This window comes from Populus euphratica, unplaced genomic scaffold (genome assembly GCF_000495115.2).
Source record: "Populus euphratica unplaced genomic scaffold, PopEup_1.0 scaffold2910.1, whole genome shotgun sequence".
NCBI lineage: Eukaryota > Viridiplantae > Streptophyta > Magnoliopsida > Malpighiales > Salicaceae > Populus > Populus euphratica.
In genome coordinates, this window is record NW_011502760.1 from 1 (window position 1) to 16,696 (window position 16,696).

At 30.0% G+C, this 16,696-nt stretch overlaps 1 protein-coding gene across 2 annotated transcripts; it reads right to left on the reverse strand.

Moving 5' to 3' along the window:
* Positions 1-12,875: 12,875 nt before the first annotated feature.
* LOC105119437 (prohibitin-3, mitochondrial) lies at positions 12,876-15,567 on the reverse strand. 2 transcript variants are annotated; one of them, XM_011017577.1, is made up of 4 exons: positions 15,141-15,567; positions 13,964-14,495; positions 13,315-13,354; positions 12,876-13,190 (listed from the first exon to the last, which is right to left on the reverse strand). In XM_011017577.1, exons 1-2 carry the CDS (start codon positions 15,450-15,452, stop codon positions 13,968-13,970), a joined length of 840 nt encoding a protein of 279 aa, XP_011015879.1. In that variant the 5' UTR covers positions 15,453-15,567; the 3' UTR covers positions 12,876-13,190; positions 13,315-13,354; positions 13,964-13,967. The 2 variants fall into 2 exon arrangements, with proteins under 2 accessions (XP_011015879.1, XP_011015878.1); XM_011017576.1 differs by having other exon boundaries at positions 12,876-13,354; positions 15,141-15,566.
* Positions 15,568-16,696: the final 1,129 nt, after the last annotated feature.

Below are 16,696 nucleotides of genomic sequence, written 5' to 3' on the forward strand. Positions count from 1 at the left end.
CATGCATAGTTTTTTCTCCCGATGCATCTCATTTTAATTTTACCAGGTATTATTCAACTTTTACCTTCTTTTCATGGCTTAGAATTGGAAAATCCATACTTGCATTTAAGGGAATTTGAGGAGGTTTGCAACACATATAATAATTTAAATTGTAGCATGAACACCATCAGATTAAAGCTTTTTCCTTTTTCATTGAAAGATAAAGCTAAAACATGGCTACAAAATTTGAGACCAGGATCCATTCGTGCTTGGGATGAAATGCAACAATAATTTTTAAAGAAGTTTTTCCCATCTCACAGAACAAACTCTTTCAAAAGACAAATCACCACTTTCACTCAAAAACCAGGAGAAACATTTTACCAATGTTGGGATAGGTATCGAGACTTGCTTAGTACTTGCCCTTATCATGGTTTTGAAACATGGAGATTGGTTTCACATTTTTATGAAGGGTTAACACCTAGAGATAGGCAAATGGTTGAATTGATGTGCAATGGAACTTTTGAAGATAAAGACCCTGATGAAGCAATGGAGTACTTAGACTTGTTAGCTGAAAATGCTCAAAATTGGGACACCACGGGTACTTATGAGGCACCGAGTAAAACTCAACCTCATACATCTAGTGGAGGTATGTACAACCTTAGGGAAGATCATGACCTCCAAGCCAAGTTTGCATCTTTAGCTAGAAAAGTCGAGGCACTAGAATTGAAAAAGAGTGGTCAATTAAAATCTGTTGAAAACATTGTGTGTCAAATCTGTGAAACAAATGAACACTCAATCAACGATTGTCCAACCTTGCCTTCTTTTAAGGAATGTCTCCATGAACAAACTCATGCTTTAAACAATTTCCAAAGGGCCAACCACAACCCATAATCCCAAACATACAACCCTGGTTGGAGAAATCACCCAAATTTCAATTGGAAGAGTGAGAACAACAATGCACAAACTTCACAACCACCGTTTCAAGCACACCATAATTTCCAAAATTCTCATGGATATGCACCTCCTTATGCTCCACCTCCTAGAAGAAATCTTGAGGAAACATTGCATGCATTCATCGAAAAGCAAGAGACAATCAATACTCAACTTGCTCAAAACATGACAGATTTTAAAGATACTCTTGCAAAATTAACATCTGCTCTCAGTTTCCAAGAGAAAGGTAAGTTTCCATCTCAACCACAACAAAATCCCAAAGGGCAATACAATGCAAATGCAAGGAGTTCCGGAAGCCAACACATGGATCAAGTCAAATCAGTCACCACTCTGCGCAGTGGTAAGGTTATTGAAAAACCCTCTCTTGAACCTTATGAGAAAGATGATGAGTTAATCTCTGAGGGTAAGGAAGGGGTTGAATTTGAAAATTGCAAAGAAAAGACTGATTCTCTGCCAGCACTTTCATTTCCTCAAGCTATGACCAAACAAAGGAAAGTCAATCACAACTCTGAAATCTTTGAAACTTTCAAACAGGTAAGGATCAATATACCTTTGCTGGATGCTATTAAACAGGTTCCTTCCTATGCTAAATTTTTGAAAGATCTATGCACTGTGAAGAGGAAACTGAATGTGAAAAAGAAAGCTTTTCTAGCTGAACAAGTAAGTGTTATTCTTCAGAATAATAATGCTTTGAAATATAAAGACCCTGATTGTCCTACAATTTCTTGCTTTATTGGAGAGCATAATATTGAAAGAGCCTTACTTGATCTTGGTGCTAGTGTGAATTTACTTCCATATTCAGTTTTTTAGAGTCTCAATCTAGGTGAGTTAAAACCAACTTCTATATCTCTTTTACTTGTCGATAGATCTGTAAAAGTGCCTAGAGGAATAATTGAAGATGTGTTAGTACAAGTCGATAAATTCATTTATCCTGTGGATTTTATTGTCTTGGACACACAACCTGTTGAAGTCTGTAATTCATTTCTTGTTATTTTAGGACGTCCATTTCTTGCAACTTGTAATGCATTGATTACTTGTAGGAATGGACTGATGAAGCTATCATTTGGAAACATGACATTGGAGATGAATATTTTTAACATTTACAAGCAACCTGGAGATGATAATGATTTACAAGAAGTAGATTATATTGACGAATTAGTTTATGATCAACTTGAATCTACTTTAAGTAAAAATGAATTGGATGAAACTGAAGATTTGCAAATGGTTTATTCCGAGGAAGAAATCACGAATGAAACAAGCACCGAAAATATTGATGCGAATCTTTTGTCAACAGTGACAACAGATTCGACATCTGACATCACACCAATCGATGATTACTTTCCTAACAAATCCTTACTTTCTCTTAATCCAATGCCTTGGTATGATAAAAATATCAATTTTCTTCCTTTAGGAGATTTGCCAGCTGATTGGAGTATTCAAGACAAAGAAAAGTTTTTGAACGAAGTGAAGAGCTTTTATTATGATGACCCTAACTTATTCAAATATTGTCCTGATCAAATATTTCAAAGATTCATTCCTGACAATGAGGTAAGTAGTGTCATTAAACTTTGTCATTTTGAAGCATGTGGAAGTTATTTCTCATCGAAAAAGACTGCTGCAAAAATCTTTCAAAATGGATTTTATTGGCCCACAATGTTCAAGGACACACATGCATTCTGCAAAACTTGTGAAAATTGTCAACAAATTGACACTGGTCAAAAAGTTTTGTTTTATGATTCTCAACTCTATGCATTCCCTAAAGAGCTAAGATTAAGATGGACCAATCCTTATGGGGCCTGTGATATTGAGAATTCAATGAATGACAATGATTTTAAGGAAAATGGACATCGTTTAAAAGCTTACTTTGATACTTTTCCTAGTGAAAATGAATCAGCTGGTTTGAATGATCTTGTAGATAAAGGTTGATTATTTTGATTTTCTCACATTTTCTTTTTTGTGTTTCTTTTTGAGTGATTTTTGCTAGTTTCTATCACCCCGGTCAAATGGCGGACAACGGTACTCCGTGACTTAAGTCGGTTCTTTCAGTTTCCCACAATAACTGATATCTGTGTATATCTTTGTGCAATTCTTTGAATCTCTCTTCTAATTCTCATTTGAAAATGGACACTAATCTTGAGAAATTGAAAAAGTATTTTCCCGCTCTGCCTCAGAATGCGATTACAAAAATTTACCGTGCTAGATGTGCAAGATTGAGATTGTTAATGAATCATGGAATTCCTGAAGATATTCGCTGGTTGATTGAAGCAAAGGTTCGATTATCAGGTGAGTCCTCTAACTTCATTTCACACATGCCTGGAACAGGTAAAAGCACTTTTGCAAAGAAGCGTCGTGCAAAACGACTGGATGTCTGTCATCGATGTGCTAGATGGACTTGTAATACACAATGTCGTTCTTTAGGAATGGTATCTATAAACCGTGAAGATAAAATACAATTCATTAAGGATGGCCTGAGTAAGGAGTCTTTAGATAATCTTCTATTGACTCTTGAGACGCATCCTAGTGGAGATGTGCATCGTGCAATTCATGATTTATGGCCACTATTTCATAAAGAACATGATAGACTTAGTCTTGGGAATCTGACTAAAAAAGACCCTGTTTGCCAGTTTTTAAGAAAACTGGATGGGAAGCCTATCCCCGACCCATAGAGGGCGTTTAAGCCGTTCTTGGACGTAAAACCAAGGGAAGATGTGAGCCACAATCACAACTACCTGTACATACACATGCTTGGTTTTATTATTGTGTTTTGTTGTTTCTTATATTTGTTTCAGTGTGTTTCAGGTTTGTCAGTGTTCGTTATTTCAGGTGATATCTTCTATACTCTATCTTTCTACCTTAGAACATTGAGGACAATGTCTCGTTTTGGTTGGGGGGAGAGGGTAGTAGTTGATAAAAAAAAAATTGTTTTTCATTTCATAAAGCATGTGCATAATTGTTGTTACTAGGATGGCAGAGTAAAGGAGTTCTTTTGTTAAAGTGACTCTTGAGACGCATCTTAGTAACCATTCTTAACAAGGTCTATTATAATACTTCCTGAAATATTCAGGTTTACAAACTCTCGTATTGTTACCACTTAATTCTGCTCATATACTTATTTAACATGTATTTTTAAACCTTAATTTACACACACACACTTTAACATATGATTGTGGGTTGCATATTGGATTATTACATTATTTATGTTCTTTTGTTAAAGGTAACAACTAAGGGAAAGGGATTGTATATAATTAAAAAGAAAAAAAAAAAAAAAAAAAAAAAAAAAAAAAAAAAAAAAAAAAAAAAAAAAAAAAAAAAGAAAAAAAGAAAAAAAAATGATGATAATAAAAATGTAGATAAGTTTGGTTTCGTAGCCTCCCTAACCTAAGCAATTAAGCCCGAAGGGGTGTTTTAACACCTAATACCCTAAAGTCAACTGACTTGGGAGCTATTGGCCCAACGCTTGTTACATGGGTTGAGGAGAAAAGCTTAAGGGAATCAAACATTGCACGACCAAACATTACATTCACCATAAACCTATAGATTTGTTAAATGTTAATGGTTTTTATGATAAATTGTTGTTTTTTCTTAATGAAGTTGTGGAACAGGAATTTCTAACATCTTCGGCATGACAAATCATAATCTCTTCTACTACTGCTGAACAATTAAGTACCAACTATAATTTTTCATTCCTGTAATTGATCCCCCCATGAGTCACATAAATTGGTCAAATATGAAAAGCAGTAAAAAGCTTAAATTGGATTTGAGCCTTCATTCGTAAAACCTTGTGTTTTATTATTTTGTTTTGTTATTTCTTATATTTGTTTAAGTGTGTTTCAGGTTTGTCAGTGTTTGTTGTTCTAGATGATATCTTCTATACTCTATCTTTCTACCTTAAGACATTGAGGACAATGTCTCATTTTGGTTGAGGGGAAAAGGCAGTGGTTGATACTTAAAAAAAAAATTAATTAACTATGTTTTCTATTTGCAAAACTATTGTTACTAAGATGGCAGAGTCAATAAGTTCTTTTGTTAAATTAACTCTTGAGACGCTTCTTAGTAAGCATCCTTAACAAGGTCTATCAGAATACTTTTTGAAATATTCAGGTTTACAAACTCTCACATTATTATCAATTGCTTTTACTCATATACTCATTTAACAAGTATTCTTAAACCTTTATTTTCACACACAAACTTTAACATATGATTATGAGTCGCACATTAGATTATTACATTTTTTATATTCTTTTTTTAAAGGTAACAACTAGGAAAAAGGGATAGTATATAATTTATAAAAAAACTAAACAAATAAATAAATAAAAATAATTAATGATAATAAAAATATAGATAAGTTTGATTTCGTAGCCTCCCTAGCCTAAGCAATTAAGCTTGAAGGGGTGTTTTAACACCTAATACCTTAAAGTCAACTGACTTGGGAGCTATTGGCTCAATGTTTGTTATATGGGTTAAAGAGAAAAGCTTAAGAGAATCAAACATTGCACTATCTACGTATTAGTAACTGCAACCCAAGTTACTAAGCTTGTAGGGGTGTCTCAACACCTAATGCCCTAAGACCAACTGGTCTTAGATTCATTAGCCAAAAGTTCATTACATGGGTTAAAGATGCATTATGTTTTAAGTTATATGTATATATATAAAAGAAAAAAGGAAGAAAAAAAGATAATAATCTAAACCCAAAGAAGTTAACCCTAGAAAAACATTAGAATAGAATATTGTTTTCTTTCAATAAAAGCCCCATCATCTATGTTTTCATACATTGAGAATATAAAAAGAAGGTTTAATAATATGTTGTTTCAATAGTATGAAGTAGATATATAAATTTAATGAGAGTTTGTTTATTTGGATAGATTAATGGAAGTTGAATGATGAATGCCTTACTTTGTCGAACTTGCAAATTATTTTTCTATTTTAACGCTTTGATTACTAGGGACTAGTAATAAATTGGTTGGGGGATGTGATTAGTACTTAAAAGTGCATTTTTATCAAGGTTTTTATATCATTATTTTGCACATGAAGGATCAATAACTCCTTAACTAGAGCATGTTTTATAACAAGAAATCTGATAATATAAAAAACCTTTAATTTATGGTAAATACTCATTTTAAATGCAGGCATATCTCAATAATCAAATGATTGATTGTTGTGTTTAACTATTGAAAGTGAAATGACAAAGAAAAGGCTAAACTTAGAAAGGAGATGCCGATTCAATTCAAATTCAGACACTATTCAATCATTAGGTCATATCTGGAACTATAGATTTGGGATTTCAGTTTGGTTTATATGGTTAGAAAGATAAGAAATAGGCCAACAATGTTCATGAATAGAGAAAGACCCAAATCTGCCATTTCCAAATTCAAAGTTTGGCCACAAAAAAAAAAGTCAGAATCTGTTCTACAATCCAGCCTAAATACTGCTCATAATTTTACCCATAGCTAGAGTTCTAGAAGGAAAAATGACATGCAATTTGGTGGATAAAAGGAAAAGAAAATTTTCAACAACTTTTATGAAGAAGACCTGCTCAAATTCTGATGTTAGCAATGATATTTCATCCAGACAAGAGCTTGAGAGCTATCTATCATGTTCACCAAAAGCACTACTCAGTATTTTAGATATATCTCGAGTTGTATGATCCAAATACTTTGAAATTCGGTAGGTGGAAGGAAAAGATAATTTCCAACAACTTTTATGAGAACACTTTGCCAAATTTTGATTGCATCAATGTCATTTCATCCATGTAAAATGCTTGAGTGTTGTTGTCCATCAAGTCCACTAAATCAATAGTTGGCCACTACATCAATAATCAATTATCAAATGAATAGTTTTGAATTTTAGCCTATAAAAAGAGGAATTTTCCATTCATTTAGGCGTCTTGGTCTCTCTTTTTATATTTTTATGATGCTTAAGTTTTGTTTTCATTAATTTCTTGTTCATGCTTTTTATTTCCTTTACTGTACTTAGTTAACTTATATTATGTTTATGTTCTTATATTATTTATTTATGTTTTTCTTATTTATAATGTTTAGCTAAGTTTATCATGTCAAGGTGAAAAGGTTTCGCTAATGGTGTTAGAATAAGTATAATATAAACTCAAAATGGACTTCAATGCTTATATCCTAAACAACTTGATATTAAATGTCTTATCATTTTTTTTCTTATTAATTCTTAATAACATGCTCGTTAAATGGTTAATCTAGATTTGTGTTATATAACACTTGGTACATCAAACACTTGATCCTTCATAATCTTCGGCCGACATTGTTGTTATGAGAGAAATTTGATTTGTTGTTAACATAAGTTAACATCATGAATACCTGATAAAATTTATAAGTATGGTATTACGTAAATAAGATGATTAATATAATTATGTTGATAATTTATAAAGAATTTATACTTTGCTTATCTTTAATACTATTAGTGGATCCTCTAACTTGACATTTATTTTTATCATTATTTAATCTTCACATTAATCTTACATCTCAAAGTCTTCTTTAACTCATTATCATCATCATCATCATTGTTATTATTGTTGTTGTTGTTGTTGTTTAAATAGTTCACCTCCTTATGGTTTGACTCCGGTCTTACCGGGTTATTTATTACTTTGACACTACTACACTTGGGATAAGACATCAACACTTTGATCGTGTCAATTGGGCTTTCAAACTTTATTTATTTTAAGATGAGACATTTTATTTGGGTCTTAGACTTGTTTATTTGTTTATTTTAATTAGTTTGGGCTAGATTTAGATTGGTTGATTATTATTTAAATTTGACTTATGTGATAACCATTAGAAAAAATAAGGTTTTGGCTTGGAGATTAAATACTCTTTAGGAATAATTTTAGGGTAGACTTTTTATGATATTTTCAACATTATAGCCAACTTTTTGGTTGCTCAATCTTGGTTTTTTATTGAACTTTCAACTCTTCAAAAAACTGACCATTCAAACAAGGGTTCTTGTAGTCTCCAGGTGTAGGTGTTGTGATTGAGTTAGTTTATAGTCTTGTTACCTTAGAGCAAGTCTTCTATTATGATAAGCTCATTCAAATCTCAACAAACTTGGATTAGATTGATCTTGGGGTTATGAGTTCCATTAAATTCTGCTAGGGTTCGCATCAAATGGGTTCCATTAATATTAGCATTTTTTTGGATTTGATTAGTCGATCCTATGTACGGGAGACTAATGATGTTAGTAGATTTTGTTAACTTTGACATGATCACCATGGAACATGGAGGATATTGAACTTGATTAACTATTCTGGTATGGAGATTAATGATGTCAAAGATCCTTAACATTAGCAATTTCGAGGATATTTTAAGGTACTATCGGAACTTTATTAACTATTTGGTATATGAATAATTAATGGTATCAATAGGTTATATTGATATCGACATACATGACAAACTTGATTAGTCAATCTCGATATGGAAGACTAATGATACAAATAAGATTCATTAGTATCGACATTATCGTCTAAAGATTCTTAGAAAAGAAAAGATTTGACAAGCTATCTAGTAAAGAATAATTAATAATACCAATAAATTGGCATTGGGACTTTCTTGAAGAAATTTTCCTTCAGTATTAATTTATGATGTTGGTTAGAAATTGATAATGGAATGGAAAAATGTTAGTGAATTCATGAGAAAGAAATCCTAAAAAGGATCAAGTAGGGAGTTCTAAGAAGTATGAATGAATTTTAGTCTTGAATAAATTACTTAATTACCAATGTTATTTTTTTTCCATGATCTTTATTATCCAATGTTATAGTTGTTTCAGGTCCGTCACACTCACATCAAGAGTGAATATTAGATCTTTCTATCTTTTTGTTATTAGTTTAAATTAAATGTTCATGTATTTTGTATTTTAAGAAATTTTATGACTTAAATAATATTAATATATTTTAAATTGAATGTATGAACTTAATTTATATTTTCATGTATTTATATTTTACATGTAAGTCTGTTTATTTATTGGTGTCATTTAATACTTCATTTATATTATATTAATGTTTGATGTGAATTGTTGGAATTGAGACTCAAGATAATTGGATCGTGATTGAATAATAATTAATTAAAGTATAACAAGTTGTTGTCGATAACTTGGGACTTTTCGATACAGAGAAGATTTTGCTTAAATTTTGGTAAAAATTTCAATGGATTTTTGTATGAATTTGTTTTCTTTTTAAAAAAATTAACTATGTCTTTATCCATATTAAAAATGGTGTGTTGTCCTAGTAATTGAGTTATTATAGGTCAATTTAATTTTAGAAAGGTGTCACGATACATGTTAAAAAGTGTTGTACAAGTTTTGTTATCTATTGTTTTTTAACTTATGAATTCTTATTTGGAAAGAATTCTTTTTCTAATAATACAAGAATATTCAACAACTTATTTTGAAGAGTTTCCTAGTCCTATAAAGAAGATTAATGTGAGGAACAATCTTCTTTATATAGAAAGGATTTTTTAAAGCTAAAATTAAATTGTCCTTGCCAATTAATGAAACAAAGGGACATCAATTTCAAATTTGATTCTCCTAGCTTAGATAGGATTCTTAAAGGGTGTTAATTGTTATCCTAGCCTCTCTAAAATATAATTTCAATTATAAGACTATTTAAGTTACGGAATTATACTATCTTAGGTTATTTTATTCTTATATGTGCAATAATTTTGGTATAAAGGTTTATTTAATTGTGGGTTTCAGGATCTTTATATCTATGAAGTTTGCATAAAAAAACATTCTTTTCTTTACAAATTTATTATACAAAGCCAGAGAAAAATATTTTTTTCTAATTTCTTTATACTATAAGTATTTTAAAGACGTTGGGCAGTGGTTATCATAATTATTTTTTACCCTTGATTTTTCCAACATATTTTTTTAAAAGAAGCATATCATGTAAATATTCTTTTAATCTCTGTTTGTAAATATTATTGTTTAAAATTTACTAATGTATGTGTAGAAATTTTCAAGTTTCAAAATAGATACATTTTATTATTAGTATTAGTAGACCTGAGTTGTGTCAACATGACCCCATAGAGCCTCGTCAAAGAGAAGTAACTTTTTTACATATTTTGGACATGATTAAATAGAATTAAGAAGAGCTTAATTTTAAACATATTTTTTTAAAATAAACATATTATGTAAATATTCTTTTAATCTCTATTTCTAAATATTATTATTTAAAATTTATCAATGTTTGTTTAGAAACTTTCGGGTTTTAGAATAGATACACTATTATTATGATTAGACTTGGGTTGTGTTAACGTGATCCCATAAAGCCCTGTCAATGAGGAGTAATGACTTTCTTCTGTATTTTGGACATGATTATATAAAATAGAGAAAAACTTAATTAACTATTATTATCCTCTAAAATCCAATACTTATATTTCAAAAGTAAGAATGAGCCATGTTGTATGGCCTAGGTCAAATTATTGTCTAATACCAATAATTTTTTACCTTAAATAGCAAACACACATGACTAACAAACTCTTGGCATGTAAACATATTAAGTATTTTTATCATTTAAAACAAACTAGAAGAAGCTTATCTTAAATAAAATGTCCTAGGGAGATTTGTATCTTATATTTGGTATAATTAGTTCTTTATCTAAGATTTTTTGAAGATTAGTTAAGATTTTTTAGTTGCTATAAAATTATATGATAACTTTTTTTTTAATTGTATTTTTTATCTATCATAATAATTCATCGAATGTGACATAATATATGAATTATAGTTTGTTTTTTATTTATTTGAGCACAACATTTTTTTTCGAAATTTTCACTCTATTAATTGCTCCATTTTTTATGATGTATACTTTAGACATTTACTCAAGGGAAAAAAAAATGCAATGTTAGGGCACTAAATTTTAGTTTTTCTCAATTAAACTTTTAATTTTATTTTTTTATATGCCAACTTTTTCGATTTTGTCAATCAAATTCTATATATACATATATTTGTAAGTTTTTACATTTCCACTATAATCATATAATATTAATTTATTTAATTAAAATAATAAATATTTGATTACAAAAGGAGTTTACATCTTAAAATTTTTTTATTTTAATTTAAAATAGTTTCATTTATATCATACAAACACAACTTATTTTAGAAAGTGTTTTCACACTAAAAGAAAATCATATTGAAAAATAAAAAATTAGTTATTTTATTAAAATAATAAAAAGTTAGTTTATTGAAATGAAGAAAATTAAAATTCATGTATTCTATTTAGATAAATAGAAATTGAAAGTTGAACCAATAATGAATTTAAAGGCGACTGATGAAAAAATTAAACAGGGATAAAATTATTTTTATTTTCAAATTTGAAATTAAAAAAAAAAATTTCAACGACAGTTTTTAGTTTTTTGATTTTTAATGTTAAAACACCATACTTGACCTAACCAGGCTGGTTTTTAATTTAATTCAAGTTATATTTTTAACAAATATCATCCATCAACCAAACCAAACATAACCATAACACCCCTAGTAACATCCACAACAACAATAAAGAAAAATCACTCAAATGAAAAAAGAGACAGTCAAATAACTTTTATATTGATAAATATTGTTTATACTATTATCTAAAACATCAAGTTCACATTATAGTTATCAAATCCAACGAGGGTTGACTCGATCAAGAAGCTGAGTCACAGGTTACACAAATCAACTTAGCTCAACTCCAAAAAATTAAAAAAATATTTAAAATTTTAATATTTCTTATGAAAAAATTAAAAAACAATTAATTTACATATAAGCTATATATGTTTTAAATAATAAAATTTAAAAAAATATATCAAAAAATTTTTTATGTCATATTAAAAAAATACAATTTTTTTTCTGTGAACATAAAATACATATATTAAAAAACTTCAAATCTCACATTGAAAACATAATTTTTTAAAAAAAAAACATAGAAAATATATACTAAAAAATTTCAAATATCATATTAAAAAAATAATTTGTTTATAAATATAAAGTATATATACTAAAAAGTTCCAAATCATTCAAATTTCATATTGAAAAAGATATTATATTATTATTTTAAATTAAAGTATTTAAACCAAAAAAATTTTCAACACAATGGAAAAACATAACTTTTCTCTTATGAACATATAATACATATACTAAAGGGTTTCAAATTTCATATTAAAAAAATAAATTTTTTCTTGAAAAAATAAATTATATACATTAAAGAGTTTCAAATCTCATGTTGAAAAAATAAAACATTCTTTTAGTATTTATAATGAACTTTGAAAAGGGTTAACAACCCATTAAAAAAATATAAAAAAAATCTAGGAAAAAAAACATATTTAAAAAACAAAAATATAGGTATTGCCTGGGTTCGCTTAAGTTATAAGACGACTACGTTTTACCAAGTTTTTACACTGACCGATCTTTTGCCTTATCTTGACTAATCCAACCACTAGGCCGATCGAATCGTAGATTAACCCATCAAATCAATCCAGGTTTAATAACTATAATCTACACACCAACAGCTATTCTACAATGCAAGAGAATAGTCCTAACTCCATAATTCAAGTAATGGTGCTAAACTTATATAGACACTCGCATCCATGTACCAACAGGCTACTAACTCTTCATGTAATAGTTACTAATATTTTAATCGAAACAAATACCTAATCAAATATCCCAAATATCCCAAAATGAAGTCTCGATTATATATCATGATAAAGGGCAATGTATCAAATTAAAAAACTATTTGAGAATATAGTCCAACCTACATTCCCAAAAATTTTGAATTTTTTTTAATTAATATTTTTTTAATGTTTTTGGATCATTTTGATATACTCATATTAAAAATAATTTTTTAAAAAATAAAAAATAATATTTTAATGCATTTATGAGTGTGAATCACTTTGAAAAAAAACCGCAATCATACTCCTAAATGCACCCTAAATTGCATGTTAAACAGTTAAAACTTGCCACCCAACAAGGACCACATTCGTTCACATATTTTAAGCACATTAATATTCAAATCCTTGAGTTACCTATAACTGATGATAGCCATAATATAACAAAAAAAAAAACCACAAAAAACCACGAGTTTTCCCTTCAACATAAGATCAACATAAGATCCTGAATCCCTAACTCTAAACTTTTGATCTTAAAACAAATTCAAATGATATATAGTCTCTACAAAATCAAAAGATTTATACTAACAAAGATATACTACATCGCAATTCACAATCAGGCAATGAAATCACAAGCAATGAAATCACAACACACAAAAACCCCTGCAAAAAAATAGATGTGAAATAAAAAATTATGAAGATAACTATAAGTCGATGTATTCAATGACAATGTGAAGATCCAAATTGCAAAATTGCTTGGACTTTATACTAATAAAGAAAGTACTACCCTGCAATTCACAATCAGGTAATGCCATCACACCAAACCCCTGCAAGAAATAGAAGTGAAATCAAGAATTATTAAGACAATAAGTGGATGTAGTCAATGACAATGTGAAGAGGCAAGATTATTTGGATTGAGATCCATGACCTTATTAACACTAGCTTGAAAGGAATTTGACAACCACATTTTACATGGAAATAAAGGGAATGAGGAAGCTAAATGAAACCACAAACCAGTTGACTTGAGGATTTCAGGGTGAAATGTGGTGGCAAAAGATAGGAATGGCATAGCATCTAACACTAATCACAAAGCAGCAGCCTAAAATTTGATTGCCAACCCAAAAATTCAAATGGCAAACACCAAACATCATTCCAATATAAGGATAGAAAGCATTTATAATAATTATACCATGCAGCAGCATCAAAACTCCATTGCCAACTCATAAATCCAAGAGGTGAAAAGAAAAAATAAATTCGAATACCAGAGCCAAATTCAAGCACCCAAACAAGGGATAAAAAGCATTAATACTAGTCACCAAGCAGCAGCATAAAATTTCCATTGCCAACCACTAAATTTTAGTGGTGAAACCAAACGTCAATCCCACTCCCACAGGCGAATTCAAGCATCCAAATGTAGGTAAAAAAATAGAAATTACCTATTCAACGGTTTGCATTCAGGGCCAGAAGCATGTTGTTACCACCAGGAAGGTACGCCACATTGGATGACTTGGCCAGAGTTGAAGCAATTTCCCTCGATGCTTCAATCCTTCTCAATTCAATCAACCCCATACCAGCCTTTGTTGTTGCCTCAGAGATCAGCTTAGCAGCATCACTCTCACCTTCCGCCCTGATAATTGCAGCCCTTCTCTCCTGGTCAGCTTTCATGACAACAAACTTGGACCTCTCTGCCTCTTGCTGAGCAACCTGCTTCTGCTCCACAGCCCTTGAGAACTCCACTCCATAAGACAAATGGGTAATAGCCACATCATCCATCACAATGTCAAAGTCTCTTGCACGCTTGATAAGCGAGTCACGGACCATAGCTGACACATGGGGACGTTCAGTGAGGAGTTGGTCAGCATTGAACTGTGCAACAACAGCCTTCAAGACCTCATTGCCAATCGAAGGAAGCACCTTCTCATCATACTCAAGCCCAAGACGTTGAAAGATATGGGGCAAACGTGACACCTGCTCAAAATAACCTTTCTTCCATCAAATTTTCACAAAATGAAAATACAAGCATTCACAGTCACCATTTAAGAACCTGATTAATTCTGACTATAGTGAAGAAGAAATGAGTGAAAAATAGAAAACTTCAGTCCTCAATTTCCACAGCCACATGCTTCGCTTCTAAGCCAAAATCTCAATCGATGATTGAAAAGCTCAACTGAGCAAATAAAATGACAAGCTGAATTAATCTCCTCTTTCTTTTTGCAAGCAATCTAAATTATACACCAGTCTCAAAACCAAGTTTTTCTAGATAACAGAATCATATACAGCACATTAAAAAAACAGCACAAAACCCCTCTAAATACCACTGGAACACACTTTGCCCAACAGAAAATAATAAAATCACAGACTAAATGCATCTCCTTTCTTTGCTGCATAGCTAAAACCAATTAAATGCATCTCGAAACCAAGTAAAACTAATTCACTAGCTAAAATCAACACAAACCCAACAAAAAAAAGAAGAAGAAAAAGCTTATCTGAAAAAACAAAGCAAAACAGCAAAAAAGTACCCTTGAAAAACCATCGAATCAAGCAATACCCATTTCCATCCATTTCAATCAAAAGGAAAAACATACATAAAATGATTTTGATTTTATGAATTACCTCGGGACGAGAGAGAACACGGAGTGTGAGATTGACCATCTGGAGATCTTTAGTACCAGAGACAGAAGAGAAAGTGTGAGGGCGTGTTCGGATATCAAAGATAAATGGCTTTTGAAGCCAAGGGATAAGAAAATGAGTCCCTTCGCCGATGGTAGTGTCAATGACTCCACGGAATCTGTCAAAGAGAACAGCGCGTTGGCCTCCATCGACTGTGTAAAGAGAGGAGTTGAGAACGGTAGCGGCGGCGCCGATACCGAAAGCAGCGCGAGCGAGGTTGTTAAGAAAGGAAACCGCTGCTTGGCTGCTACCCATTGTGGAAGAAGGTGACTGTGAGAGAGGAGAAGTGGGTTTTTTGGGTTTTGAGAGAAGATGGTCTTAGGGTTTATGACGGATGGATATTTTGACGTGACTTGGAGGAGACGTAAGAATAAAATGGGGCGCGGCAGGTCGGGTAATGCATTGTTGTTTCGATTTTTTAAAAATTATTTTTTAAATTTTTTAATGTTTAATTATTTATTATTAAAAAAATTAATCAATAAAAAATATTTTTCAGTTAAAAAAATTTAACTTGATTTTTTAAAAAATATTTTTCTAAAAAATTTAACTGAAAAATACTTTTCAGAAATTATAAAAAATTTAGAAATGTCATATTATTTGCTAATTATATCAAATTTGATTTTCAAACTTTTAACTGTTAAATATATTTTGTTTTGAATATTTATTTTTTAATTTCACTTTCCAAATTTTTCTGTGTTTATCTGTCATTAAAAAAGTTGGTCAATAGAAAACACTTTCTAGCCAAAGAAAAATTTAGCTTGGTTTTCAGAAAAGTGTTTCCCTATAAAATTTGAGTTGAAAACACTTTCTAGAAGTTGTGAAAAATTTAGAAATATTATATTATTTGCTGATTATATCAAATTTGATCCTTAAACTTTTGATTGTTATACATATTTTGTTTTAAATATTTATTTTTTAATTTTATTTCTTAAAATTTAATTTTTATATTAACTTTGGTCCTTATTTTTATAATTGTTATTTGCTTTTTTCTTATCATTTTTTTATCGAAATTTTTTATCTAACAAATTTGATCCTTATTCTTTTGATTATTGCTTATTTTATTTGAAATAATTTATGAAATATTAATTATTATTATTTTAATTTCTTTATCTTTTATTCTTTTATTTTTTATATTTGATCTCTATTATTTTATTTGAGATAATTTATGAAATTATATTGTTTTTCAATTTCATTCTTCTTCAAACTTTTAATTCGTAAGATTTGTTCATTATTTTAATAAACTTGAGAAAAATAAAACATTAATAAGTTATTTTCCAACTCATTTTCAATGCATCTAATAATATAAGATACCTATAATTTGTGGTAAATGTCTATTTTTAATGCAGGCCTATCACATAAAGAAAAGGATTGATTGATTACTTGAAGAACTTAAATTGCAAGGATAAAGAGATGGCCAAACTTAGAAAAGAGATGTCGGTGCAACCCAAACCGGAACACTGTTGGGTAATTGAGTCATATCTAAAGTTATATATCTCAGA

Excerpts from the sequence above, each read along its gene's own strand:
- LOC105119437 (XM_011017577.1), bottom strand. The coding sequence starts at position 15,452 with ATGGGTAGCAGCCAAGCAGCGGTTTCCTTTCTTAACAACCTCGCTCGC. Across the intron at positions 14,496-15,140 it reads GTGTTCTCTCTCGTCCCGAG|GTGTCACGTTTGCCCCATAT; the intron begins GTAATTCATAAA and ends TATTTTGAGCAG.